The sequence below is a fragment of the Lolium rigidum genome, chromosome 3 (genome assembly GCF_022539505.1).
Source record: "Lolium rigidum isolate FL_2022 chromosome 3, APGP_CSIRO_Lrig_0.1, whole genome shotgun sequence".
NCBI classification, from domain to species: domain Eukaryota; kingdom Viridiplantae; phylum Streptophyta; class Magnoliopsida; order Poales; family Poaceae; genus Lolium; species Lolium rigidum.
In genome coordinates this window covers 358,264,206-358,291,122 of record NC_061510.1, presented here as the reverse complement: position 1 = coordinate 358,291,122, position 26,917 = coordinate 358,264,206, and the positions used below count along the sequence as shown (strand labels likewise).

Below are 26,917 nucleotides of genomic sequence, written 5' to 3'. Positions count from 1 at the left end.
TCACTACGTCCGCCCAAATTGTCACAGAGAGACGGCGTAGCTTCAAAGGTGAACATTTTATGTCGATCACAACATTCATGTGACTCATGCTTGATCTTTCGATCATCTTGTGTTCTCGAGGCCATGTGTGTACATGCTAGGCTCGCCAAATAACTCCTTAGTTTCAGTGATGTGCAACATTGTTTTCACCCGCGTTACATGAATGGCGCAAATGTAGCGACTGATTATCACAGCCAGCTCCATAAGGGTACCCAGTATATTGTGGTGCAAGCTAAGGATGAACACTAATTTGATTTTTTTGATTCACGGATCATCTTATTTAAAGCTTTGTTAATGTAGCTCATAAATACTAGCAGCTAAACAAGATGCTATGTCGGTATCTACATCAAATGTATTAGTTGACATGTCATGGGTGAATCATCTACGCATGCAAGATCTCTTTCATATGCTCTAGCATGGTCCCCACTTTCCGACGCTTCCAGTTGATTGACCATCATGGCGATGGGCTAACACTACAACTTAGTAACAACTAGTGGAGAGATACTAAACACCATGACCATAACATGTTACAATCCCTCTTGCAACAAATATAGACACCTCTACTTTATCAGCTGCAAATTTTACGTGGCTGTTTATGCTTATGCGAGAAGAACGGTTCTTAACCTACGAGCATACAACCACAACACCGATTAGATAATTGTCTCTACTACGCACCTGTCGGGGCCCTCCGTTGCAAATGTCACACAGCAAAAATAAGAGAGATAGACACCCCTAGCCGGGTACATGGTACAAGCCATGTGTCAAGTGTGAACCAGAATAGCGTAAATGTACGCGTGAGGTAGTTCGGGGAACGCTTGATCAAATAATGCCGCAGTAGTGGACAAGTACACGTGTGAGGGTAACAATTATATAATCGATGCCCCCATGTAGTACATGCGTTCTATCCGTACAAGAATACTATGCATAGATCGTCTCTGATACCACTGTTGGGTTCCGCAGCAGAAAACAAAAAATTCTAACTTAACACGAACCCTAATATGCCCAAGATCTATCCATCTAATAATGCAGTAACGGAGGTGATATGAGTGACATACCCTCGTAGACCGGTAGCGGTTAACGTTCCGCTAGAACGTGGTTGATGTAGACGATCAGTCACCATCGACCTCAGGGCCGTGAAGAAGTCCTATCCTCGATGTTGAGTGCCGCAGGTGCAACACCTCGTAGTTTCACACACGTACGATGCTAAACGACGCTCCCGCCTCCAATCTAGTGAAGTTGCAGAAGTAGATCTTCTGGATCCAGATCCCGACAACATTCCCGCGTACCGGGTGGAGTTGTCTCCCTCCCTATGCAATTCTTCGGGGAACCGCACGGAGAATAAAACTATAGAGAGATATTTCTCTATTTAATTGTGTATTTAATTTGCCCCTATGGGTTTATTTACATAGGGGGCCAAGGGGGCAAGGATTCATAAGAGGGCAAGTTGGGCCAAAAGAGGAGGAGGTGGGGAGGTCGGCCGTCCGGCCGAAGCCAGGCCGCGCACGCGCCCCTCCCCCGACCGGCCCATGATGAGCTGACCCACTTGGTCGGTCCACCCCTTCCCTTATCCCTCATGGGCTCCTTCCATATGGGGCCCAATAAAGGTAGGGATGACTTTTTAATTAAATAAAACATATTTTTAATAAATTAAATATATTTTTAATATATTAATTCATTTAATTAACATATTAAACATATCCTTTAATTGCCATTTGTCCGAGACACCTCCCAAACTATTTCGAACAACTTTCAGACATCTCTGGAATCCTATTCTGGATATATCTCTCAACTCGATGAATCCAAAAGTATCTCGAGTTTCGTTGAACCCTTAAGTGTGTTACCCTATGATTTAGGAATATCATAGCTATGATCCGAGACTAGGTCACCGGCCCAAATGATCACTAGGGGGGTCTGGATAACCATTGCGATCTCTATGTATTCCATGATTATATGATCGTCGTTTGAAACTTTGCATTGAGTCTTATTCCTATTTGTTCACTCTATACTAGCACTCGTCCGAGATATGATCATTGGTATCTTGATTCCTAGTTCGATATCGTTACCGACAAGACTATTTTAGCTCATTCACATGTGATTACATTCCCATGACCTAGTCATACGCTGTGCAACTTTCATGGATGTAATCTCACCGACTGGTCCCTTATATATGTATCTTTCCGTCACACGGACAACCAAATCCAGCTCTTGATCCATAGGTCTTAATAATTCCATCGATATACCTAACTACACATTTATAATCACCCTGTTATGGAATGACGTTTGATGCAGCTAAGGCAACCTCCGGAGACAATGATTAGATATGATCTCATGGTCGAAGGATTAAGTTACTATGCACTTATAATAAACATCTAACATTGAACTCGATGTGACTTGATCGTGTTACAATACTTATGTTATGGGTATGTCCATCATGTCATTCATCCAACCGATATGATCTCATTGTCAATGTCATGTGTGTCCATGATTGGAAAAACCTCGATCAACTATTGATCTTAATGAACTGGTTATGCACTTGTGTGCTCACTAGGGACTCTTGTTTGTTTACCATATCGCACATGTATTAATTTTCCCCTTAATTCAATTATAACATGCCACGGAACTAATTATGAACATTTTGACAAATAATAAATAACCATTATTGATCTTTGGCTGTAGAACAGTATCTCCAACAACCACCATCATCGTTGAAGCTCCACCGTCACAGTACAGCCGCCATGCCAAGCCGAGGTCACTGCCATCCTGGATTTGTCACCGTTACCGCCCACAACCCTCGCCGCCTAGACGCCCAGGCACACACAACCATGCCATCGACCATCACGCCACCGCCAGACCAAGGTTGAGCGCTGCCGCCATGCCTCCCAATGTAAGAGCCAAGCTCCAACCCGATGGGCCATGCCACCGCGCGAGAGGAAGAGAAGGCCTCGCCGCTGCCGGTGCCGATCGGGATTTGATCGGCCGCACCCTCTAGCAGTCGCAAGGGAGGAGGGGGGGCGGAGGGAAGGGGGCCAGCGACAACAAGGATTAGGGTCCCTCTGAGTTGCCTCACAGGGGCGACATGGGAGGGGAGCCTGGAGGGGTTGGTTCTCCGACATTAATTTAGTGTTATGTGTAATATATAGAACCATCCGACTAACCATCCAACCTCTAGTTAAGTTCTTTGGTGGTTTAGTTTCTTCGACGTACTACTCCCTCCGTTTCAAGATAAGTATCGTAGATTTGTCTAGATTCACATGTATCTAGACGTGTTTACAGTTAGATAGTCATCATGAAACATACGAAACAAACATATCGGTAGGCTTGCATGAAACATAGGAAACAAACTAACATTACTTGGCCATCAGCTCATCACTGTACACACGCTCTAAACCTAACCATCTTCTACTAAACACTAAACTAACGGAATTAAGAGGTTGTTGTCGATGGGATGATGACCAAACCCCTACGTCATCGGCCCCACCAGCCCGGGACGCGTACGCTGCATCTGCATCGACGGATACATCGGACTGTCGCCGTCGCGCCGAGTCGCCGACCCCGACCACCCATCGATCCATCCCCATTGGAGCCCGAAAGCGCGCACTAGAGATGCATGAAATAACGAAACGGGGAACCGGGGAGGGGGACCGGCCGACTTGTTCGTTACTAAACCGCTCGGCGATCGGCGCGCGGCGGCGTCACATCAGCCACCAACAACAACAGCAACGGCGACCCATCGGAGGGAGGAAGTGGGAGCAGCAGTTGGAGAGGACCGGTCGCCGTTGGAATCTTCGCGCGCGCTGCAACACGCACGCACGCACCGCGATCGGCGATCGATCGGTGCAACACATCTGTACAGTTTCCCCGAAAGCAACCGGCGCGCGCGCGCGTGCGGCGGCGACCCTAGCTAGCTAAGCTCGAACGGTGGTGCCGGTGGTGGGGCGGGCGGTATAGATGTAAGTGGTCCGGTTCGGCCCACTGACCCACTGGACCGGACCTGAATTTTGTTACCATTAGGATAAAGGGCCGATCCTAAAAAAAGAAGGTCCAACGCGAACCTCATCCGTTCGACCCTAGGTTCTAACCGCACCTCTCCTCTCCTCCCTACAGCAGGCAGACGGACGCCGCCGTGCCGCCGCAGCAGGAGCTGACAAGCCGCCGGCAACGCCCCGTCGCCGCCACAGGGGCTAGCAAGCCGCCGGCAACGCCCCTCCCCCCTGGAGGCTCCTCCATCTTCCTTGCCCGTGATTTTTCTCCATGTCATCCCCGCCGCCGGACCAGGGAAACTCGCCGGCCGTCGGAACGCTGCAGGAATCGCTCGCAGCCGGGAAGCGTCCCGAGCTCACGTCGTCGTCTAACCTCCTTGCCAAGTCGCGGCTCTCCCTCGTGACGGCCCCTCCACACTCGGAGGCGCGCGAGGTAAATCCCCAATCCCCTCCACACTCGTAATGGCAATTCTTGGTCGTGAAGTGTTCCTCCCAATGTTTCCTCCCCAATCCCCTCCACACTCGTAATGTAGGATTTTCCAACCTAGCGATTATTTTCTTGTACGGGAATGAAGTAGATCGTTTGGAACATCTTAATGGGCGTGAGGTGTTTGTGGAAATGCCAAATCTGTGGATACAATGATGTATTGATGTCTTATAGTTTATTTATCTGTAGTTGATCTCCACTTAGCTCTACCAGACAATAATTGCCCATTTAGGCACCTAAGGAAAAAGTAGAGGTGTTGGATGATTGAATTCTTACTACGTCCGGTTGGTACAAAAGGATAGCTCATCACGGAAAATCCTACATTGACATGTATGATAGGTTAGGAATTATAATCAGTGAACACAATGTCATGTATGATAGGTTGGGAATTATAATCAGTAAACACAGTATATATAATATTGTACTCTGAAATTAATCTTGAATATTGTAAGTGTAGATGAGAAGCCAAGAGCAAGGGCAGCAAAATGTGCAAGAAGATGTCGCCATCGGAGGCAAAGAAGAAAAGCGGAGTAGACAGCGTCAACTCTAAATTACTTGCTGAATTCTAATCCCCATCTGTAAGCTAGCTAGAGATGGTTGTAAGCACACAGATGCAAAAGATTTTGATGAAACGTGTGAGATTACTTCGGCTGAATTTATGGAAAATTTCTTGGATGGAAATCTGTATGTATGTAACGTCTAATTAGTAGTTATCAAATGCAAAAGGCTAATTAATACTAACCATCAGCTGGCCAACATTCCGGCGTAAACACACAGATCAGAGTAGCTGGCCAACATCCCGACGTAAACGCACATCAAAGTAGGGCCGAACCTATAGGTTACCCGGATCCTATCAAAAGAGGTGCGGGCCGACCCCTGCACCTGGAATTACTTTACAGGTCCAATAACCGGTCCGACCCGGACCGAACCCTTTGCATTATGAGCGGGCGGGTGCACGATTGGCTTATTTGGTTTTCATTCCTTGCTTGCGTATGTTACTTGGGATCAAATTAAGCCCGATCGATCTCGTCTTTCTTGCGTGGTGTGTGGCTTGCTCTATGTACTTGGAGGAGCTAGCGAGCTACTAGCTTAGCTTGGCATGCTGATGGTGATGTCTCTGCCAAGTACAGTCTAACTAACTGTGTTTTTTCGAAGATGGTTACCTTTATGGAATGATGAAGGCCGATCCGGCTCAGGGCTACAGATAATTATATTTCTGTACTTTGTTCGCTTATAAGGCAACACCTGTCTAATTAGGCCAGGTTCGGTTTTGCACCGAGCCACCGACACACAAGGGTATATTTGTGACTTAGACCATGTATGTTGCTAGAACAATAAAGTAATATATTACCATATTTATAAAATATTACCACATTGCATCACTCCCGATCGATTCAAAACTCTTTGGGTCAGTTTAGTGTTATTTTCGGTTCGTGGAAATGGCACGTTGTCATTCAGTACATGCTCCACGGTAGTGTTGGAGTTTTGCGAGTATTTACTACCCCATCCATTAACTACAACCACGACAAGAATTATGCAACGGAGAAGGGTAATTATAATTAAATTATAATTTCAAATTCCTTGTATTTATCAGAATTAAGCACAATGGACCATATTTTTTCATGAAATTTTATAAGAATGTAGTGGATAATCATATATATTATGTATTTATGTAGTACCGCATTAAGCATTTCAAGTGGCTTAAACACGAAAACCCGCTCGTTAGGGTGACATGTCGATTAGGGCACGTCACAAGGCAAATCCTAGTCATATCTTGTTGAGACACAACCTGTGTGGTAGGGTGCACTTCCGCATGTTAGGCCTACACATACACTAAGAGGCGGTAACGGGCGAAGATCATGATCTAGTGAAAATAGAAAATATTATATGCTTACATAAAAGAACATGGCACACCATTTGAACTCTAGAAGGGCCAAAAGGCTAAAGGCATGCAAACCGAACGCGCGCCAACCTTTGGTCCATGTGTCCTCGCTAGGTTATTTTGTCATGTGCAGCCATGTTTTCATGTCTCGACCTTTAAGATGGAACTCCATATTTTCAGTCTAGCTGAAACTATAACGGAAGATACGTTGTTTAACATGTTAGCTTGTGACAAACATATATTACCTGTTTTAGAATGAAGTTTATATAAAAAAAATGAATTAGTGCTAGGAGGAACTAGCGCGCCAACCTTTGGTCCATGTGTCCTCGCTAGGTTATTTTGTCATGTGCAGCCATGTTTTCATGTCTCGACCTTTAAGATGGAACTCCATATTTTCAGTCTAGCTGAAACTATAACGGAAGATACGTTGTTTAACATGTTAGCTTGTGACAAACATATATTACCTGTTTTAGAAATGAAGTTTATATAAAAAAATGAATTAGTGCTAGGAGGAACTAGACACTAACTGATATAGTAGAAGCGGGACCTCGGCGTGAGAATTCCAGAAATTTATTCCTGACAAGATTCGAACTCTGGTCGTTGGAGTGCGCCACTGTGACCCCAACCACTGGGCTATGCCCACGTCCTCAGAATGAAGTTTATTGGAAACCTCTTTTGGAGCTTGAGCTCCAAGGAGTGGTTTAGAAAACAATGCAAAAGATTCATTTCAAATTGCATTTTTCAACCTACAAGCACCCATAGGGTCTAGTAAGTCATATTTTTTATCAACATATATTTTTAGCTGTAAAATGTACACAAAAAAGACTGTGCTGGAAGAAAGCGAGCATTCTCGCCTTTTTAAAGCTACAAATTGTCTGCTGCCCAGGCTAATTATATAATGAAAAATTATAGATCTATAGAATATGTGGGTATATATTCGTGAACACAATTTCAGATATTTCGGTAAGTTTTAAATATTATTTTTGATTTCTCTCTAAATTCTGGTCTGCCTCCACACACTCGAAATATATGCCATGTTTTAATTTTTTATTACCTTTTGTCTATAGATGAGCATCTTAGATTTGTCTAAATTTAGATGTATCTACTAAGACGTCCTTTTCTAGTCGGAGGAACTATATGCCACAAAAAAATGTCATTTACATATTTATTCACACAACAAAGTAGACGTAAAAAGTTGTTCCAGGTTGTTAAATGTCATGTCGGGGCAATATATATAGTACACACGAGGCTTCACCGTTACACTGTCTAGGATAACAGGTTGCCAAAAGCGATTCGACAAAGAAACGTGAATGGATCAAGTTTGTGCACCGAAAGGCGACAAATACCAATTGCACACTGCATATCAGTTTTCCCCCTATTCGTCCATTTTCACTGAGATCAAACACGCACGTCATCCTTGCTAGCTAGAGTGGAAGTCCAAATCAAAGAAATCGAGCCGGGGATTAAGTGACGCGAAACGACTGTTATATCATGCTTATCGAGGAGATGTTCGCGGACAAATGGTAAACGATACATACGGTGCACGGATGCCATCAGATCGAGGACGTCATCCACCTAACGGACTAATTCAACATATCGTTAACGTGTCCAGTTACAGCAGATTTACACATCATGTTGCTCATAACGCAAGGCATACTTGCTCAAGAAGACAAGAACTTATTTTTCATTGCACCTGCATGCATATATGTATGTGTATTTGTGTACACGATGAAATACTCAATGAGTGAATATATCTATTGAGTCGCACACTATTTAAAGATTGATAAGGTCAAATTACTACAAGCGGCTTATCATAATCCTCTTTGGCTCATAGGACTAAATGCTCCCACCGTTAAAAACACATTTTAAAATATCAAATAATCTGTTTTTTTAAACATTTTAATGAGATCCACATATTCGGAGCATCTAGTCCTGTGAGCCAAAACACAGCCTTCTTTCCTGGAAATCAATCTGGAGTTTTCACGGTTCTTAGCGTATACTCCTCCATTCCATCAAATAAGGCGTGCTCGTTTTTCTAGCAAGAATAACTCTAAATATATAAAGATTTATGGTATAAAATTAGTATCATTAGAGAGCGTTTTTAATACGAATCTAACGTACTAATTACATATAATATAATCAAAGCTTTTTTTGCTTAATTTTTTCGGTCAAAGTTTATCTTGAAATACACTTGCACCCTATTCATCGAAACCGAGGTAGTACTACAATGCGGGTTTAACAACTGTTAGAGCATAATTAAGTAGTTGAATTGAGAAACAAATTTTTTCATATTATTAATTAAAATTTACAAATAATGACAGAACAACCAATTCTCCATGCATGGATGGATGGACAATATATATGTGTATGTGTACATCAATAAATTACATGTACTACATGTCATATGTACGTTTGCATTTCGTGCCTTAGCTTCCTCTATAAGTGTCATTGGTGTTAGATTGCTACGTCATGTAGCATGCCCCCTCACAAAGCATTACAACAAGCTGCTTTGGATGCACCCCTAGTTAAATACCGATCTATTTCATCGATACATATACAGATAAATCACTGGTGAGAAGTTCCAACCTCCATGAAATCTATGAGCGCCACCTGCCCTTCAGCTTGTTGATCATCGTCGTCCCGGTTCTCCTCCTGCTCCTCGATGCTCGAACCGCACTTGGTGTCGCTCGAGCTCACGTTCACCTGGAGAAAATCGTAGAACTCCACCGATCTATTCGTATCTGCAAATAACGAATTAATATTCCGTTTAATTCCACACATATAAGCTAAATCGGTCAGAAATGCGTAATACCTCGCAGTGTGCATGCAAGAGAGTAGTTCATTGATTTACCTTCGTTCGTAGATGAGCAGTAACCCTCCTTACTGCTGTGACGGCTGATCGCGAAGGGCCCAGCAAATTCTCTACGGTACTTGTCGAGCAAGGCGGCCATGCGATTCGTGTCAGGAGCTCGAGGTCTGGGCTTCTCGCCGGCGCCGGCGCCCGTAAGACTGGTATCTTCTTTCGCGGATGCGGCGGCGGTGCCGGCCCGCCTGTTGGACGACAGCCTCATCCGCTCCCTGCAGCGACGCGCCATGATCACATGCCAGTGGTTCTTGACGGCGTTGTCGGTGCGGCCCGGGAAGAGCCTGGCGATGACGGCCCAGCGGTTGCCGTGGACGCGGTGTGACGCGAGGAGGAGCTCCTCCTCCTCCTCCGTGAAGGGGTTCCGGTTGATCCTCGGGTCCAGCTGGTTGAACCACCGCAGCCTGCAGCTCTTCCCTGAAATTAGTCAAAGAGCCGGTCATTTTCCGTCGGTTAATTAGTTATCCAACTTAAGCGATGTGCTCGCGACGACGCCATGGACAGATAGCTTGCGCGTGCTAGATGAATTAGGAAGCAAGGAAAGCAAAATTAACTCAGTAGCTCTAGCCACAAGATAGATAAAATTGCTGCACAAGTGATAGAGATACGATATGCACATCAAGGTGAGCATGACACCCTAACAAATTAAAATTCTGTCCAGGACTAATTAAGCATGCTGAAAATCCCAAAAGGTCAGATAAGCTTACTGGAAGCAGTAGTGCGCCAGAAAGAAAGGGATTAACGGAAAACAAAGTACAGTTAACCAATAGCGAGCCTCCATATTATCATCTATGAGATACGAATCTATGATATTCACGCATGCATGCATGTCGTTAGTTACCTGATCGGCCGTGGAGCTTCTCGGCGATGGCGTTCCAGTTGTGCGGCCCGTACCGCGCGACGAGCTCCTTGAGCCTCTCGTCCTCCGACGGCCTCCAGTGTCCCCTTGTGCACATCCTTGATCGATCAATCGACGAAACAACAACAGCGACAAATCTCTCTAGCTATCCCTTAAATATATAATTAGCTTAGTAAGGCTAGCTACGCATAAACAGCAGCAAAAGAATCGACTAGCTAGATTGCTTCAGACACGGGAAGAACGAACACAGATCGATCGATCGATCAGGATCCTTGTGCATGTAGGTCCACTGGAGATATGAACAAAGATTAGAGAGGGAGAAGGAAGAGACAAAGGTCGATCGATAAGTTGAGAAGAGGCAAGAGAAAGATAATGGGTGGGGGATTTATAGAATGGAGGGTTTGAGGGCTAAGGGAAAGTGCAGGGGCAGGCAGTTTTTTTTTTCTTTCTCTCTCTCTCTAACTCCGAGTCTCGTTATTGTTGATCGTTAGTGAGGGAGAAGATAGCGAGTTGGGAGATGGTTACACCGGAGTTAGTTTGATGCTACGTGTGGGCTAACGGGTGGTTTTGTACGTTAAGCTTCGCGAAAGGGAATAGAAAATGTTAGTTACATGCTAGCCATATCTAGGTCCACAAGATCAACTAACTACATGCAGTGTCTCGCCAGTTACAATTGTTCAACTAACATCATACGAGAAAACCAAGCAGTCTCCCTGTGTTTGTGTGATGGAAACTACTGCCAGCAACCCATGACATCTGCAGGAACCAGTAGCTTATGTTAGTAATATTTGGTCTGAAAGTTACAGAACTGATAAACTAATTCTAGTGTAACATTTTTATTAACTAACGAATCGGGTTTACTTTGACCAAACCAATGCTGTTTTTTTGCGGGTAAACCAATACTGTTGTTATGTGTTTTTCTAATAACTAATCTTGGTTTGATCAGTATATATATATGGGCCTGTCAGAGAGATAATTAAATGGTTACTGCCTTCTTCCACAGACTGATCAACCGGTACGTATTTGTGTGCAATGAAATTCTACACTTGGTGCACCTAATATTTTTGGGAGGGAGTTTGGGAGAAGGGGAGAAAGATGCCGCTGTAGGGTTGCTTGGTGGGGGAATTCTGTTGTTCAGGTCTCAACATCCCTCTGATGTTTCAAACCTACAACGTCTACTTAGAACCAACCCATCACTCTCCTTCCCCTATTGTACGCGGCACCTAACTCCAACAGTAACATACCTTAAAATAGGTTCTGCATTAACCAGTCGACTAATTAATATCTGATTTTAGATAACAGGCTGATTAATCGTCTTAACTACTTCATTTTACTGGCCGGCTACCATGCCTTCTTTCTCAGGGCTAGCGCAATATTGCTTGAATTGCATGTGCATTACTACATCCATCCCAAAGCTTAAGGCTTATATATTTTTTGAAAAGTTAAACCAAGTAAAGTTTGACCAAATTTTTAGAACAATCTATCAATAAATATAATATTTTGTAGATACCATACGAAAATATATTTCATTATCTATTTAATGATATTAATTTTGTATTTTGCATGTTAATAATTTTTGGTAAAATCTTAGTCAAACTTAATATAGTTTGACTTTCTAAAAATAATATAAGCCTTAAGTTTTGAGATGGAGGTAGTAATTAACAAGAACATTAGTTTAGCAGAGCAACAGGGGTTAGGTAGTTGGTCTGTACTTTTGTTTTCTGCATGCCTAAAATAGGCAGTGTAGTACAACCTTCTATTCAGGATTATATTTTAGAAAAGGAGGAGGGAGACATTTTTTTCCTGTTTGTTAATTGGGAACAAGGAGCAAGCAGGTTAGTTCTACGGGATTTCCTGTGCTGTTGGGCGCCTCAGACCTACCTGGCCGATCAATACAATTCTCTATTCGTCTCCAATGCTAAAATTAATTAGGTCAACTGAGTTGTAACTATAAGCTACGTACTTCAGTTCCTGTTTAGTATTGATTTCAGTTTCCAGTGAGCTGAAATTTTGATGCTGCCGGTTGTGCAACTGTGGATTAGCTCTCTTGGCATGTACCACGTATGTTATCTTTCAAGATAATTTAATTTTGGCTATTGGAACCACATTCTACCTATTCAGATTTAACACTAATCATTTAAAAGAAGATTTGATAGTAGTCAAAATGTGTACCCAAATTGGAGTATGTACCTAATGAGAATGCTACAGTATATGTATGGTGGGCACTGTCATTTTTTACAATTATAGCTTGGCGTATATACCTAATTGAAGTAGGTGTTTAAAAAATTTATATATCTGTAAAATTAGCATCGCTATAAAGAGATCTCCTCTATAAAATACTAATGCAACCATGCAAAATGTGCATAGATGAAGAACAAGCACTTGCACTCCCAAGAAAGAACATTTTAGTAGAAATATACAAGTTACAATAAAATAAGTTTTTTGCAAAAAAGAGAGAAAAAAGTTACTGTTACATCTCTATCTACTGTTTATTCTTTTCAGATTCACCTATATATAATAGTATAGTAGAAGCTAGCTGTCTTTTTATGATGGACTTTTAAACTTAGGTGATGCAGCCTTGACAACTATGGGAGACATTCTTACGATAACGATTTCATATCATGGTAACAGCAACTACCCGCCAGAAATCGATTAAATAACACATATATTAGTTCCTTCCTGCTCTAGATTGCTTTGATGGTCAACAACAGATCGAAGAGCTGCTAGCTAGGGAGGCAGCTTGTGCTTGTGCTGTGCTTCTAACGCAGGTAACATGCATCACAAGAGTACTAGCTAGATGTCAGCTTCAGCCGTTGGCCTAACTCTATTCCGTATGGCAGATAAAAGTTCTTAGATTTTAAGCAAACTCCCCGGCTTAGGAAACAGGGGAAAATATTCAACTTGCTGCTGGTATGTATCCTTGTCTTCGATCGGCTAGTGGCAGCTGGAAATTGACATATACGCTGAACTTACATTTACAGTTTGGCACGTTGTACACCATGTTTTTTCACAAGTTTTTATCGCCACGTTTTGGCAAGTTTTGTTTGTGTGCTCGGAGCAAATTTGTTAGCTCTTAAGTCTAACACCTTCATCTGTGAAGTTTTTTGCTTTTTGTGATATCATGCCAAGTTTTCCTGGTTTGAACTTTTCCATTCAAGTTCAACAATCTTCGTACCGTACTCAAACAAACGGCATATACTTTTGGACCCGTCCGTCGTCAGTCCTTTAATCACACAATTAAGTACATCCTCACGTGTGTGCATGCCTCGACTGATCGAGACATAACACACAGAACATAAACGCTCGTTTTTCTCATATGTGGAAAAAGGTTTTTCTCCGAATCATTTGAAAAGAGCAGAGGCCAATTGCCTGGCCAACGAGTAAATTCGCTTGTACACACTTCACACACAACAAGAGAAGTTACCTAACGGTGTTTCATTTCATCGTTTGAGAAAAAAGGACTAATGGTGCAAAAGTGACGTGAGTATCGTGGACCTTTGGACGACTTAGCCATGTACAAATAACGGAACGAATCTTGTTCGATAAGGTATCAGTGTGAGGCGACCTAGTACTAGCTGGTGTTAAGTTCATGACCGGAATTTTCCTGCCAACCATCGTTGAACGCCGTGATCTCAGCACGCGCGCACGCAGTCGCAGCGAGGCTTAGCTAGCTAACCTAAAATGACATGTAAGTCACGGAAGATGGGGATGGAGCTCGAACTTTGATAGGATATCTGAGTGTGCGAGATCTTCTCTTTATATGTTCGTTCAAAAAAGATCTGTTATGTTACAAAAATTTGTCTTCTCTTTATACGTTCGTTCAAAAAAGATCTGTTATGTTACGAAATTTCCCAGCACACCTGATGACGCGATGCTCCACATAATGTTTTTGTCATGTACTTCAAAAAACAGTTATCCACATGGAAACAGTTCATAAGATGTACTGGAAAAGCAAAACATATGATCTTAAAAATTGATTTTGACAAGGCACATTACAATGGATTCAGCGACAATAGCTTATTAATTACCGGTTGATGGCTGCTTCTGGCTCACATTACCTACTTTAAAAAAAAAATACTCCATCGAGATTGCTCTCCTCTTTTATTTGGGAAACCTACTACTGCTTTCTTTCATAACGGGTTTCGGAAAAAAAGAACTTCACTATCTGTCGTGTATTTATATTCGGCAAAAATACTACTACTTCTTCTATGGTACCTCCAGAGAAATATACTTAATTAACATACCACCTGCCGCCTTTTACCCGAGAAAGTTACTACTGCCTTCCTATACAGTATCTTTGAAAAAAATACACTTACTCTATCACCCTTTGCCTATCTTATTCGGGAAAAATATTATTGTTTTCTCCACGATCTCTTGGAAAAATACCTGGTCCATTGTTCATCACCTCTTTCACTTCAGGACTGTAGCGGTAATGCATAGTACCCGCTTTTTTCCCATTGTCTCACGACCACCAAATGATTTTATTCCATGCTACCCACTTTTTTCATGGCTTCATGATAATCCTACGGACGTAGAGGTTACTCCATCAATGATTCCACAACAAAACTTTTGAACTACTTCAACAACACATATATTCTACAATATAATTAAGACCCAAGGGCGCGGCGTGCCGCTGCGCATTACTTCCTAGTACTTCTTCAAAATATACCAACCTCAAGTAGAAGAAGATGGTACACTAGTAGGAAAAGGCTCATCAGTGGCGCAGCATTTTGGAATCCACGCCACAAAAATGTGAATTCTGTGGCGCACAGACCCGTGCGCCACTCTATGGCGCACTAGGCAGGCATGCGCGGCGCACCCAGCGGTGCGCCATAGAATTTTTTTTTTGAATTTTTAAAAAATGGTGGCCAGATCTAGATCTAGGGCCGCCGGAATTTCGCCGGATTTTTTTTTTCAAATTTGCTGGAGATCGCCAGAGGTGGATGGGTGTGTGGGGTGGGTGGAGGAGGAGGAGGAGGCCGGCTGGAGGTGGTGGGTGGGTGGGTGGAGGAGGCCGGCTGAAGGGGGTCACCGGAGGAGGAGAAGGAGGTCACCGGAGGAGGAGGAGGTCATCGGGTGTGGAGGACGAGGTCGCCGGGTGGTGGAGGAGGCCGGAGGTGCAGGAGAGGAGGGAGGAGAAGGGGAGAAGGGGAAGTGGAGGAGAAGATGAAGTGCAGGAAAAGTGGAGGAGAAAAGAGAGAGGGAGAAGGACGCCGTCGGATTTCAAATTCTAGCTTAACAATTCCGTGGCGTGCATTTGGTGCGCCACCAATTTTTTTTTGGAAATTTTTATTTTTGTAGGAAAAAATCTTAACTTTGCCATAACTTTTTTACTTTTTTCGAATTTGCCGATTCTGAAAATTTTAGAACAACCAAAGGCATTTAAATTCGTTTGTAGAATTTTCTCCCGGTTATTTTGATATATTGTGCGTGTTTTTCTGACTTTGTATGCAACTAGAAAAGCCGTTTTACATTTTTCTACACTTTGTTTGCAAAACTAAAATTCAAATGCAAATTTTTTAATTTCTCCTACAAGTATACCACTTAATATAAGTAAAGTTCAAAGGAATTTTTTGAAGTTTTTATATTTTTTGTGATTTTTTAACACTAAAAAGGCGATCGGAGGTGCGTGGACGGTTAAAAAACTTCTGTGGCACATGTAGCTCCATCCGCCACAGAAATGCGTCTTTCTGTGGCGCATTTGGCCACATACGTCACAGAAAGGCGACATTTCTATGACGCATCCAGCTCTATGCGCCACAAAAATACTCAGAATTGGTCAACCTAATAATTGGCCGTGGCCCCCACCAGATTTCTGTGGCGCATGGATAGTTGGTGCGCCACAAAAATATCAAATTATGTGGCGCATGAAGAGTTGGTGCGCCACAGAAATACCATTATTTAGTGGCATACGTGCCTGGGTGGGCCACATAATTTTTTTTGTGGCTCATGGTTATTCGGTGCGCCACAAAAAGCCATTTCACCTATAGCTAGTTTTCTGCTAGTATCATTCATTAGATTTGGTGGCAATTGTCATGGATTTTTGTGTGTGGTTGAACACTCCAAATAATCTACATTACAAGACAATAATAGTGTTATGGTACTCGTGAGGATCAAAGAAAGCTCAGCTCCCAACATATCAGTAGAGAAAATGAAGGTTTTCTTGGAAAAAACAAACCCACGGAAGTGAGAATGGAAAGCCAACAAATCTCTCGAGAACCTTTCTTAGTCCAGTTCCACTATGTCAGAAATAATAAAGTCTTGATTGATTATTATGGTCCACTATGCGAAGAAAATTTTCTTATCAATGTGTAACAATGGAATAATGAGTTGCTTGCTGCTGGAAACTAGCAACTATGTGGATGAGAGCCAAAGGTGTTTGAAGAACACTGAAGAACTCTCTGGATTTTTTAAGGATGTTTTTCCAAGTGGGCAATTCTTGAATGCACATTGAGAACGTGAAGAAAAATCATCTATAAAAACAGGGAACGACTAGAACGCGCGCACGCTTTGAGCTCCGTGTTAGCGCGCGGGATGACGTGCGCGGGATAGCGCGCCTGGCTGCTCCGCGCTTGACACGTGGCTGCGGAGCAGCAGCCTGTCCCCTGTCCAACTACCCATCATTTAAAGAGTCTCCACGACTACCTACCCCGCGTTGAAAAAGAGAAAAAAATAGTGCACCGCGACAAAGTACTGCCTGAACATCGCGCGGTGCAAAAAACGTCCAAGGCAGTTGATGCGTGTAGTTGACACGTCCGTTGGGAACCCCAAGAGGAAGGTGTGATGCGCACAGCGGTAAGTTTCTCTCAGTAAGAAACCAAGGTTTAATCGAACCAGTAGGAGTCAAGAAGCACGTTGAAGGTTGATGGCGGCGGGATGTAGTGCGGCGCAACACCGTAGATTCCGGCGCCAACGTGGAACCCGCACAACACAACCCAAGTACTTTGCCCCAACGAAACAGGTGAGGTTGTCAATCTCACCGGCTTGCTGTAACAAAGGATTAACCGTATTGTGTGGAAGATGATTGTTTGCAGAGAAAACAGTAAAACAAGTATTGCAGCAGATTTGTATTTCAGTATTAAAAGAATGGACCGGGGTCCACAGTTCCCTAGAGGTGTCTCTCCCATAAGATAAAAGCATGTTGGGTGAACAAATTACAGTCGGGCAATTGACAAATAGAGAGGGCATAACAATGCACATACATGTCATGATAAGTATAGTGAGATTTAATTGGGCATTACGACAAAGTACATAGACCGCCATCCAACCGCATCTATGCCTAAAAAGTCCACCTTCATGTTATCGTCCGAACCCCTTCCAGTATTAAGTTGCAAAGCAACGAGACAATTGCATTAAGTATGGTGCGTAATGTAATCAACAACTACATCCTCGGACATAGCGCCAATATTTTATCCCTAGTGGCAACAAGACACAGACAACCTTAGAACTTTCGTCACTCGTCCCAGTGTCAATGCGGGCATGAACCCACTATCGAGCATAAATACTCCCTCTTGGAGTTAAAAGCAAAAACTTGGCCGGAGCCTCTACTAGTAACGGAGAGCATGCAAGATCATAAACAACACATATGTAATAACTTGATAATTAACATAACATGGTATTCTCTATCCATCGGATCCCGACAAACACAACATAGAGTATTACGGATAGATGATCTTGATCATGTTAGGCAGCTCACAAGATCCAACAATGAAGCACAATAAGGAGAAGACAACCATCTAGCTACTGCTATGGACCCATAGTCCAGGGGTGAACTACTCACTCATCACTCCGGAGGCGACCATGGCGGTGTAGAGTCCTCCGGGAGATGAATCCCCTCTCCGGCGGGGTGCCGGAGGAGATCTCCAGAATCCCCCGAGATGGGATCGGCGGCGGCGGCGTCTTAGTAAGGTTTTCCGTATCGTGGTTTTTCGCCTCGGGGTTTCGCGACGGAGGCTTTAAGTAGGCGGAAGGGCGAGTCGGGGGGCTAACGAGGGGCCCACACCACGGGCGGCGCGGCCCCCCCTTGGCCGCGCCGCCATGTGGTTTGGCCACCTCGTGGCCCCACTTCGTATGCTCTTCGGTCTTCTGGAAGGTTCGTGGCGAAATAGGCCCCCGGGTCTTTGTTTCGTCCAATTCCGAGAATATTTCGTTACTAGGATTTCGAAACCAAAAACAGCGAGAAAACAAGAATCGGCACTTCGGCATCTTGTTAATAGGTTAGTTCCAGAAAATGCACGAATATGACATAAAGTGTGCATAAAACATGTAGGTATCATCAATAATATGGCATAGAACATAAGAAATTATCGATACGTCGGAGACGTATCAAGCATCCCCAAGCTTAGTTCTGCTCGTCCCGAGCTGGTAAAACGATAATAAAGATAATTTCTGAAGTGATATGCCATCATAACCTTGATCATACTATTTGTAAACATATGTAGTGAATGCAGCGATCAAAACAATGGTAATGACATGAGTAAACAAATGAATCATAAAGCAAAGACTTTTCATGAATAGTACTTCAAGACAAGTATCAATAAGTCTTGCATAAGAGTTAACTCATAAAGCAATAAATCAAAGTAAAGGTATTGAAGCAACACAAAGGAAGATTAAGTTTCAGCGGTTGCTTTCAACTTGTAACATGTATATCTCATGGATAATTATCAACATAGAGTAATATAACAAGTACAATATGCAAATATGTAGGAATCAATGCATAGTTCACACAAGTGTTTGCTTCTTGAGGTGGAGAGAGATAGGTGAACTGACTCAACATAAAAGTAAAGAGAATGGTCCTTCAAAGAGGAAAGCATCGATTGCTATATTTGTGCTAGAGCTTTTATTTTGAAAACATGAAACAATTTTGTCAACGGTAGTAATAAAGCATATGAGTTATGAAAGTTATATCTTACAAGTTGCAAGTCTCATGCATAGTATACTAATAGTGCCCGCACCTTGTCCTAATTAGCTTGGACTACCGGATCTTTGCAATGCACATGTTTTAACCAAGTGTCACAAAGGGGTACCTCCATGCCGCCTGTACAAAGGTCTAAGGAGAAAGCTCGCATTTTGGATTTCTCGCTTTTGATTATTCTCAACTTAGACATCCATACCGGGACAACATGGACAACGAGATAATGGACTCCTCTTTAATGCATAAGCATGTGGCAACAATTATTATTCTCATATGAGATTGAGGATATATGTACAAAACTGAAACTTCCACCATGATTCATGGCTTTAGTTAGCGGCCCAATGTTCTTCTCTAACAATATGCATGCTCCAACCATAAAGGTGGTAGATCTCTCTTACTTCGGACAAGACGGACATGCATAGCAACTCACATGATATTCAACAAAGAATAGTTGATGGCGTCCCCAGAAACATGGTTATCGCACAACAAGCAACTTAATAAGAGATAAAGTGCATAAGTACATATTCAATACCACAATAGTTTTTAAGCTATTTGTCCCATGAGCTATATATTGCAAAGGTGAATGATGGAATTTTAAAGGTAGCACTCAAGAAATTTACTTTGGAATGGCGGATAAATACCATGTAGTAGGTAGGTATGGTGGACACCAATGGCATAGTGGTTGGCTCAAGTATTTTGGATGCATGAGAAGTATTCCCTCTCGATACAAAGTTTAGGCTAGCAAGGTTATTTGAAACAAACGCAAGGATGAACGGTGCAGCAAAACTCACATAAAAGACATATTGTAAACATTATAAGACTCTACACCGTCTTCCTTGTTGTTCAAAACTCAATACTAGATATTATCTAGACTCTAGAGAAACCAAATATGCAAACCAAATTAGCAAGCTCTAAGTATTTCTTCATTAATGGGTGCAAAGTATATGATACAAGAGCTTAAACATGAGCACAACAATTGCCAAGTATCAAATTATCCAAGACATTTTAGAGTTACTACATGTAGCATTTTCCAATTCCAACCATATAACAATTTAACGAAGAAGAAACTTCGCCATGAATACTATGAGTAGAGCCTAAGGACATATTTGTCCATATGCTACAGCGGAGCGTGTCTCCCTCCCATAAAGTGAATGCTAGGATCCATTTTATTCAAACAAAACAAAAAAAAACAAAAACAAACCGACGCTCCAAGCAAAGTACATAAGATGTGACGGAATAAAAATATAGTTTCAGGGGAGGAACCTGATAATGTTGTCGATGAAGAAGGGGATGCCTTGGGCATCCCCAAGCTTAGACGGTTGAGTCTTCTTATAATATGCAGGGGTGAACCACCGGGGCATCCCCAAGCTTAGAGCTTTCACTCTCCTTGATCATATTGCATCATACTCCTCTCTTGATCCTTGAAAACTTCCTCCACACCAAACTCGAAACAACTCATTAGAGGGTTAGTGCATAATAAAAATTCACATGTTCAGAGGTGACACAATCATTCTTAACACTTCTGGACATTGCATAAAGCTACTGGACATTAATGGATCAAAGAAATTCATCCAACATAGCTAAAGAGGCAATGCAAAATAAAAGGCAGAATCTGTCAAAACAGAACAGTCCGTAAAGATGGATTTTATTAGGCCACCAGACTTGCTCAAATGAAAATGCTCAAATTTAATGAAAGTTGCGTACATATCTGAGGATCATACACGTAAATTGGCTTAATTTTCTGAGCTACCTACAGGGAGGTAGACCCAGATTCGTGACAGCAAAGAAATCTGGAACTGCGCAGTAATCCAAATCTAGTACTTACTTTACTATCAAAGACTTTACTTGGCACAACAAAACTCAAAACTAAGATAAGGAGAGGTTGCTACAGTAGTAAACAACTTCCAAGACACAAATTTAAAACAAAAATACTGGAGTAAAAATATGGGTTGTCTCCCATAAGCGCTTTTCTTTAACGCCTTTCAGCTAGGCGCAGAAAGTGTATCTCAAGTGACATCGAGAGATGAAGCATTGACATTACCTTGGGATTTACCCTTACCTTTCTTATCCTTACTCTTTGGCTTAGGGAATATATGACTACCCCGGGTGTAGAGGTGAATTTTATGGTGCCTTCTCTCACGTCTATGACTCGCTCCCAATAATTTCAGCAGGGATCTTCCGAGTGTGATTTGTCCTGTTCCTGCGCATTCAATGACAAGGTAATCAACGGATATTGTTATCCCAAGAATGGTTGTATGCACACCCGCAGCTATCCCTTTAGGAATTATAACAGAGTTATCAATAAGAGTTATTCCTTCTCCCCCTTCAGTGAATTCCCAAAGTTTCAAAGATTTATGAATCCCCTTAGGCATTAGGCAAAATTCAGTCATAATATCACAATTAGCACGAAGAGTTTGGTTACCTATGACAATTTTAATAGTAGGTTTCCACAATGAAGGTTCAGAGTTCGCTAAAACTTGATCAAGACGGTTACGAATGTATCCATAATTTTCATTTAAGCGAGATGCACTTGTCTCAAGAGTATTTAATCTATTATGAATGCTAATAAGGGCTGAATCAATATTATTAGATGAATCATGTGATGCAACCAACTTCTTTATGGCATTAAAAGCTTGATCCCCATTACAATGAAGGAAATCTCCTCCCACTAGAGCATCCAAGGCATATCTATAGCGAATCATAAGACCAAAATAAAAATTACTAAGGAGCAAACTTAGAGTCATTTGAGGTTCAGTTTTACGATAAGAAGTAAAAATCCTAGACCAAGCATCTTTAAAACTTTCCTCATCCCCTTGTTTAAAAGTAAAAACTAATTCCTCAGGTGAAGAAGTAGCAGGTACAGAGCTAGACATGATAACAAAAGTAAACTAAATGCAAGTAAACTAATTTTTTGTGTTTTTGATATAGAGTGCAAGACAGTAAATAAAGTAAAACTAGCAACTAATTTTTTTGTGTTTTGATATAATGCAGCAAACAAAATAGTAAATAAAATAAAGCAAGACAAAAAACAAAGTAAAGAGATTGGGAAGTGGAGACTCCCCTTGCAGCGTGTCTTGATCTCCCCGGCAACGGCGCCGAGAAATTTGCTTGATGCGTGTAGTTGACACGTCCGTTGGGAACCCAAGAGGAAGGTGTGATGCGCACAGCGGCAAGTTTCCCTCGGTAAGAAACCAAGGTTTAATCGAACCAGTAGGAGTCAAGAAGCACGTTGAAGGTTGATGGCGGCGGGATGTAGTGCGGCGCAACACCAGAGATTCCGGCGCCAACGTGGAACCTGCACAACACAACCCAAGTACTTTGCCCCAACGAAACAGTGAGGTTGTCAATCTCACCGGCTTGCTGTAACAAAGGATTAACCGTATTGTGTGGAAGATGATTGTTTGCAGAGAAAACAGGTAAAACAAGTATTGCAGCAGATTTGTATTTCAGTATTAAAAGAATCGACCGGGGTCCACGAGTTCACTAGAGGTGTCTCTCCCATAAGATAAAAGCATGTTGGGTGAACAAATTACGGTCGGGCAATTGACAAATAGAGAGGGCATAACAATGCACATACATGTCATGATAAGTATAGTGAGATTTAATTGGGCATTACGACAAAGTACATAGACCGCCATCCAACTGCATCTATGCCTAAAAAGTCCACCTTCAGGTTATCGTCCGAACCCCTTCCAGTATTAAGTTGCAAAGCAACAGACAATTGCATTAAGTATGGTGCGTAATGTAATCAACAACTACATCATCCTCGGACATATCGCCAATGTTTTATCCCTAGTGGCAACAGCACAGCACAACCTTAGAACTTTACATCATCTGTCCCGGTGTCAATGCAGGCATGAACCCACTATCGAGCATAAATACTCCCTCTTGGAGTTAAAAGCAAAAACTTGGCCAGAGCCTCTACTAGTAACGGAGAGCATGCAAGATCATAAACAACACATATGTAATAACTTGATAATTAACATAACATGGTATTCTCTATCCATCGGATCCCGACAAACACAACATAGAGTATTACGGATAGATGATCTTGATCATGTTAGGCAGCTCACAAGATCCAACAATGAAGCACAATGAGGAGAAGACAACCATCTAGCTACTGCTATGGACCCATAGTCCAGGGGTGAACTACTCACTCATCACTCCGGAGGCGACCATGGCGGTGTAGAGTCCTCCGGGAGATGAATCCCCTCTCCGGCAGGGTGCCGGAGGAGATCTCCGGAATCCCCCGAGATGGGATCGGCGGCGGCGGCGTCTCGGTAAGGTTTTCCGTATCGTGGTTTTCCGCCTCGGGGGTTTCGCGACGGAGGCTTTAAGTAGGCGGAAGGGCGAGTGGGGGGCTGACGAGGGGCCCACACCACAGGGCGGCGCGGCCCCCCCTTGGCCGCGCCGCCATGTGGTTTGGCCACCTCGTGGCCCCACTTCGTATGCTCTTCGGTCTTCTGGAAGGTTCGTGGCGAAATAGGCCCCTGGGTCTTTGTTTCGTCCAATTCCGAGAATATTTCGTTACTAGGATTTACGAAACCAAAAACAGCAGAAAACGACAAGCGGCACTTCGGCATCTTGTTAATAGGTTAGTTCCAGAAAATGCACGAATATGACATAAAGTGTGCATAAAACATGTAGGTATCATCAATAATATGGCATAGAACATAAGAAATTATCGATACGTCGGAGACGTATCAGCAGTCCAACGTGATAAAAAAGACAGCGCGTGAGCAATGCACTGCCAGGACACCACGCGATGCAAAAAATAACCCAAGGCAGTGCAAAACCGTACAAAAAGGCAGTGCACGGGCGGTGCACTCCGAGAATCCTGCGCGGTGCAAAGCGATCCAAGGCAGTGCAACGCCATACAACAAGGCAGTGCACAGGCGGGACACTTCGACGCGCGGTGCAAAATCGATCCAAGGCAGTGCAACGCCGTCGAATAAGGCGGTGCACTGCCAGGATACCGCGCGGTGCAAAAAGTGACTCAAGGCAGTGCAACATGGTATAAAAATACAAATGCACGGGTGATGCGTGCAGTCGACACGTCCGTTAGGAACCCCAAGAGGAAGGTGTGATGCGTACAGTAGCAAGTTTTCCCTCAGAAAGAAACCAAGGTTTATCGAACCAGTAGGAGCCAAGAAGCACGTTGAAGGTTGATGGTGACGGAATGTAGTGCGGCGCAACACCAGGGATTCCGGCGCCAACGTGGAACCTGCACAACACAATCACAGAACTTTGCCCCAACGTAACAGCGAGGTTGTCAATCTCACCGACTTGCTGTAAACAAACGATTAGATGTATAGTGTGGATGATGATGGTTGTTTGCAAAGAACAGTAAAAAACAATTGCAGTAGATTGTATTTCAGATGTAAAGAATAGGACCGGGGTCCACAGTTTACTAGTGGTGTCTCTCCCATAAGATAAGCAGATGTTGGGTGAATAAATTACAGTTGGGCAATTAACAAATAAAGAAGGCATAACAATGCACATACATATATCATTATGAATACTATGAGATTTAATCAGGTCATTACGACAAAGTACATAGACCGCTACCCAGCATGCATCTATGCCTAAAAAGTCCACCTTCAGGTTATCATCCGAACCCCTTCCAGTATTAAGTTGTAAACAACAGACAATTGCATTAAGTATGGTGCGTAATGTAATCAACACAAATATCCTTAGACAAAGCATCGATGTTTTATCCCTAGTAGCAATAGCACATCCACAACCTTAGAACTTTACGTCACTTGTCCCGGATTTAATGGAGGCATGAACCCACTATCGAGCATAAATACTCCCTCTTGGAGTCACAAGTATCAACTTGGCCGAGCCTCTACTAGCAACGGAGAGCATGCAAGAACATAAATAACATATATGATAGATTGATAATCAACTTGACATAGTATTCAATATTCATCGGATCCCAACAAACACAACATGAAGGATTACAAATAGATGATCTTGATCATGATAGACAGCTCACAAGATCTAACATGATAGCACAATGAGGAGAAGACCACCATCTAGCTACTCGCTATGGACCCATAGTCCAGGGGTGGACTACTCACACATCGATCCGGAGGCGATCATGGCGATGAAGAGACCTCCGGGAGATGATTCCCCTCTCCGGCAGGGGTGCCGGAGGCGATCTCCTGAATCCCCCAAGATGGGATTGGCGGCGGCGGCGTCTCTGGAAGGTTTTCCGTATCGTGGCTCTCGGTACTGGGGGTTTCGCGACGGAGGCTTTAAGTAAGCGGAAGGGCGGAGTCGGGAGAGTCACGGGGGCCTCACACGCTAGGGCCGCGCGGGCCCCCTCTAGGCCGCGCCGCCCTAGTGTGGCGGCGCCCCGTGGCCCCACTTCGTCTCCCCTCCGGTCTTCTGGAAGCTTCGTGAAAAATAGGCCCCTGGGCGTTGATTTCGTCCAATTCCGAGAATATTTCCTTACTAGGATTTCGAAACCAAAAACAGCAGAAAACGACAATCGGCTCTTCGGCATCTCGTCAATAGGTTAGTGCTTGGAAAATGCATAATAATGACATATAATGTGTATAAAACATGTGAGTATCATCATAAAAGTAGCATGGAACATAAGAAATTATAGATACGTTTGGGACGTATCAAGCATCCCCAAGCTTAGTTCCTACTCGCCCTCGAGTAGGTAAACGATAACAAAGATAATTTCTGAAGTGACATGCTATCATAATCTTGATCATACTATTATAAAGCATATGAGATGAATGCAGCGATTCGAAGCAATGATGAAGATAATGAGTAAACAAATGAATCATATAGCAAAGACTTTTCATGAATAATACTTTCAAGACAAGCATCAATAAGACTTGCATAAGAGTTACTCATAAAGCAATAAATTCGAAGTAAAGGCATTGAAGCAACACAAAGGAAGATAAAGTTTCAGCGGTTGCTTTCAACTTCAACATATATATCTCATGGATAATTGTCAACACAAAGTAATATAACAAGTGCAATAAGTAAACATGTAAGAATCAATGCACACAGTTGGCACAAGTGTTTGCTTCTAAGATAGAAAGAATAGGAAAACCGACTCAACAATAAAGTAAAAGATAGGCCCTTCGCAGAGGGAAGCATTGATTACTATATTTGTGCTAGAGCTTTTCATTTTGAAAACAAGAAACAATTTTGTCAACGGTAGTAATAAAGCATATGTGTTATGTATAAGACATCTTATAAGTTGCAAGCCTCATGCATAGTATACTAATAGTGCTCGCACCTTGTCCTAATTAGCTTGGATTAACACCGATTATCATTGCATAGCATATGTTTCAACCAAGTGTCACAAAGGGGTACCTCTATGCCGCCTGTACAAAGGTCTAAGGAGAAAGCTCGCATTGGATTTCTCGCTTTTGATTATTCTCAACTTAGACATCCATACCGGGACAACATAGACAACAGATAATGGACTCCTCTTTAATGCATACATTTGGTTTGGAATTATTACCCAGAGGGGGTGCCGCATGTTTCCAAGCTATGTGGGTCTTTCTGGTGGAGGGATGTGATGAAGTTGTCTGAGCTCTACAGGTCTGTGACGTCGGTTGATATAAAGGATGGTATTACAAATCTATTTTGGGCAGACAAATGTAATGGTGTTTGTCCTCAGGAAAGATTTCCCAGACTTTATTCTTATACAGTGAACCAGACCTTGTCTGTCAAGGAGGCCTTACTAATTCCTGACATCACTGATTTGTTTGAGAGGCCGTTGTCACAGCAGGCAGCCTTGGAGCTTGTTGATTTGCAAGAATTGATCCAATGTGTGGTGCTACAACCAGATGGTAAGGATGAGTGGAAAACCATATGGAAGGATGGAACTTATTCTGCCCAACGTTTTTACAGACACAGTTT

The 26,917-nt window shown here is 42.9% G+C and overlaps 1 protein-coding gene across 1 annotated transcript; it reads right to left on the bottom strand.

The window, feature by feature from the left end:
- Positions 1-8,713: 8,713 nt before the first annotated feature.
- LOC124700385 (transcription factor MYB52-like) lies at positions 8,714-10,528 on the bottom strand. Its single transcript, XM_047232518.1, has 3 exons — positions 10,093-10,528; positions 9,240-9,668; positions 8,714-9,129 (listed from the first exon to the last, which is right to left on the bottom strand). Exons 1-3 carry the CDS (start codon positions 10,205-10,207, stop codon positions 8,954-8,956), a joined length of 720 nt encoding a protein of 239 aa, XP_047088474.1. The 5' UTR covers positions 10,208-10,528; the 3' UTR covers positions 8,714-8,953.
- Positions 10,529-26,917: the final 16,389 nt, after the last annotated feature.

What these genes read in the sequence shown, in the direction of transcription:
- LOC124700385 (XM_047232518.1), bottom strand. Translation starts at nt 10,207, where the DNA reads ATGTGCACAAGGGGACACTGGAGGCCGTCGGAGGACGAGAGGCTCAAG. An exon ending in GAAGCTCCACGGCCGATCAG is followed by an intron (nt 9,669 to 10,092) that starts GTAACTAACGAC and finishes GACTAATTTCAG; the next exon opens with GGAAGAGCTGCAGGCTGCGG. An exon ending in CTGCTCATCTACGAACGAAG is followed by an intron (nt 9,130 to 9,239) that starts GTAAATCAATGA and finishes CGTTATTTGCAG; the next exon opens with ATACGAATAGATCGGTGGAG.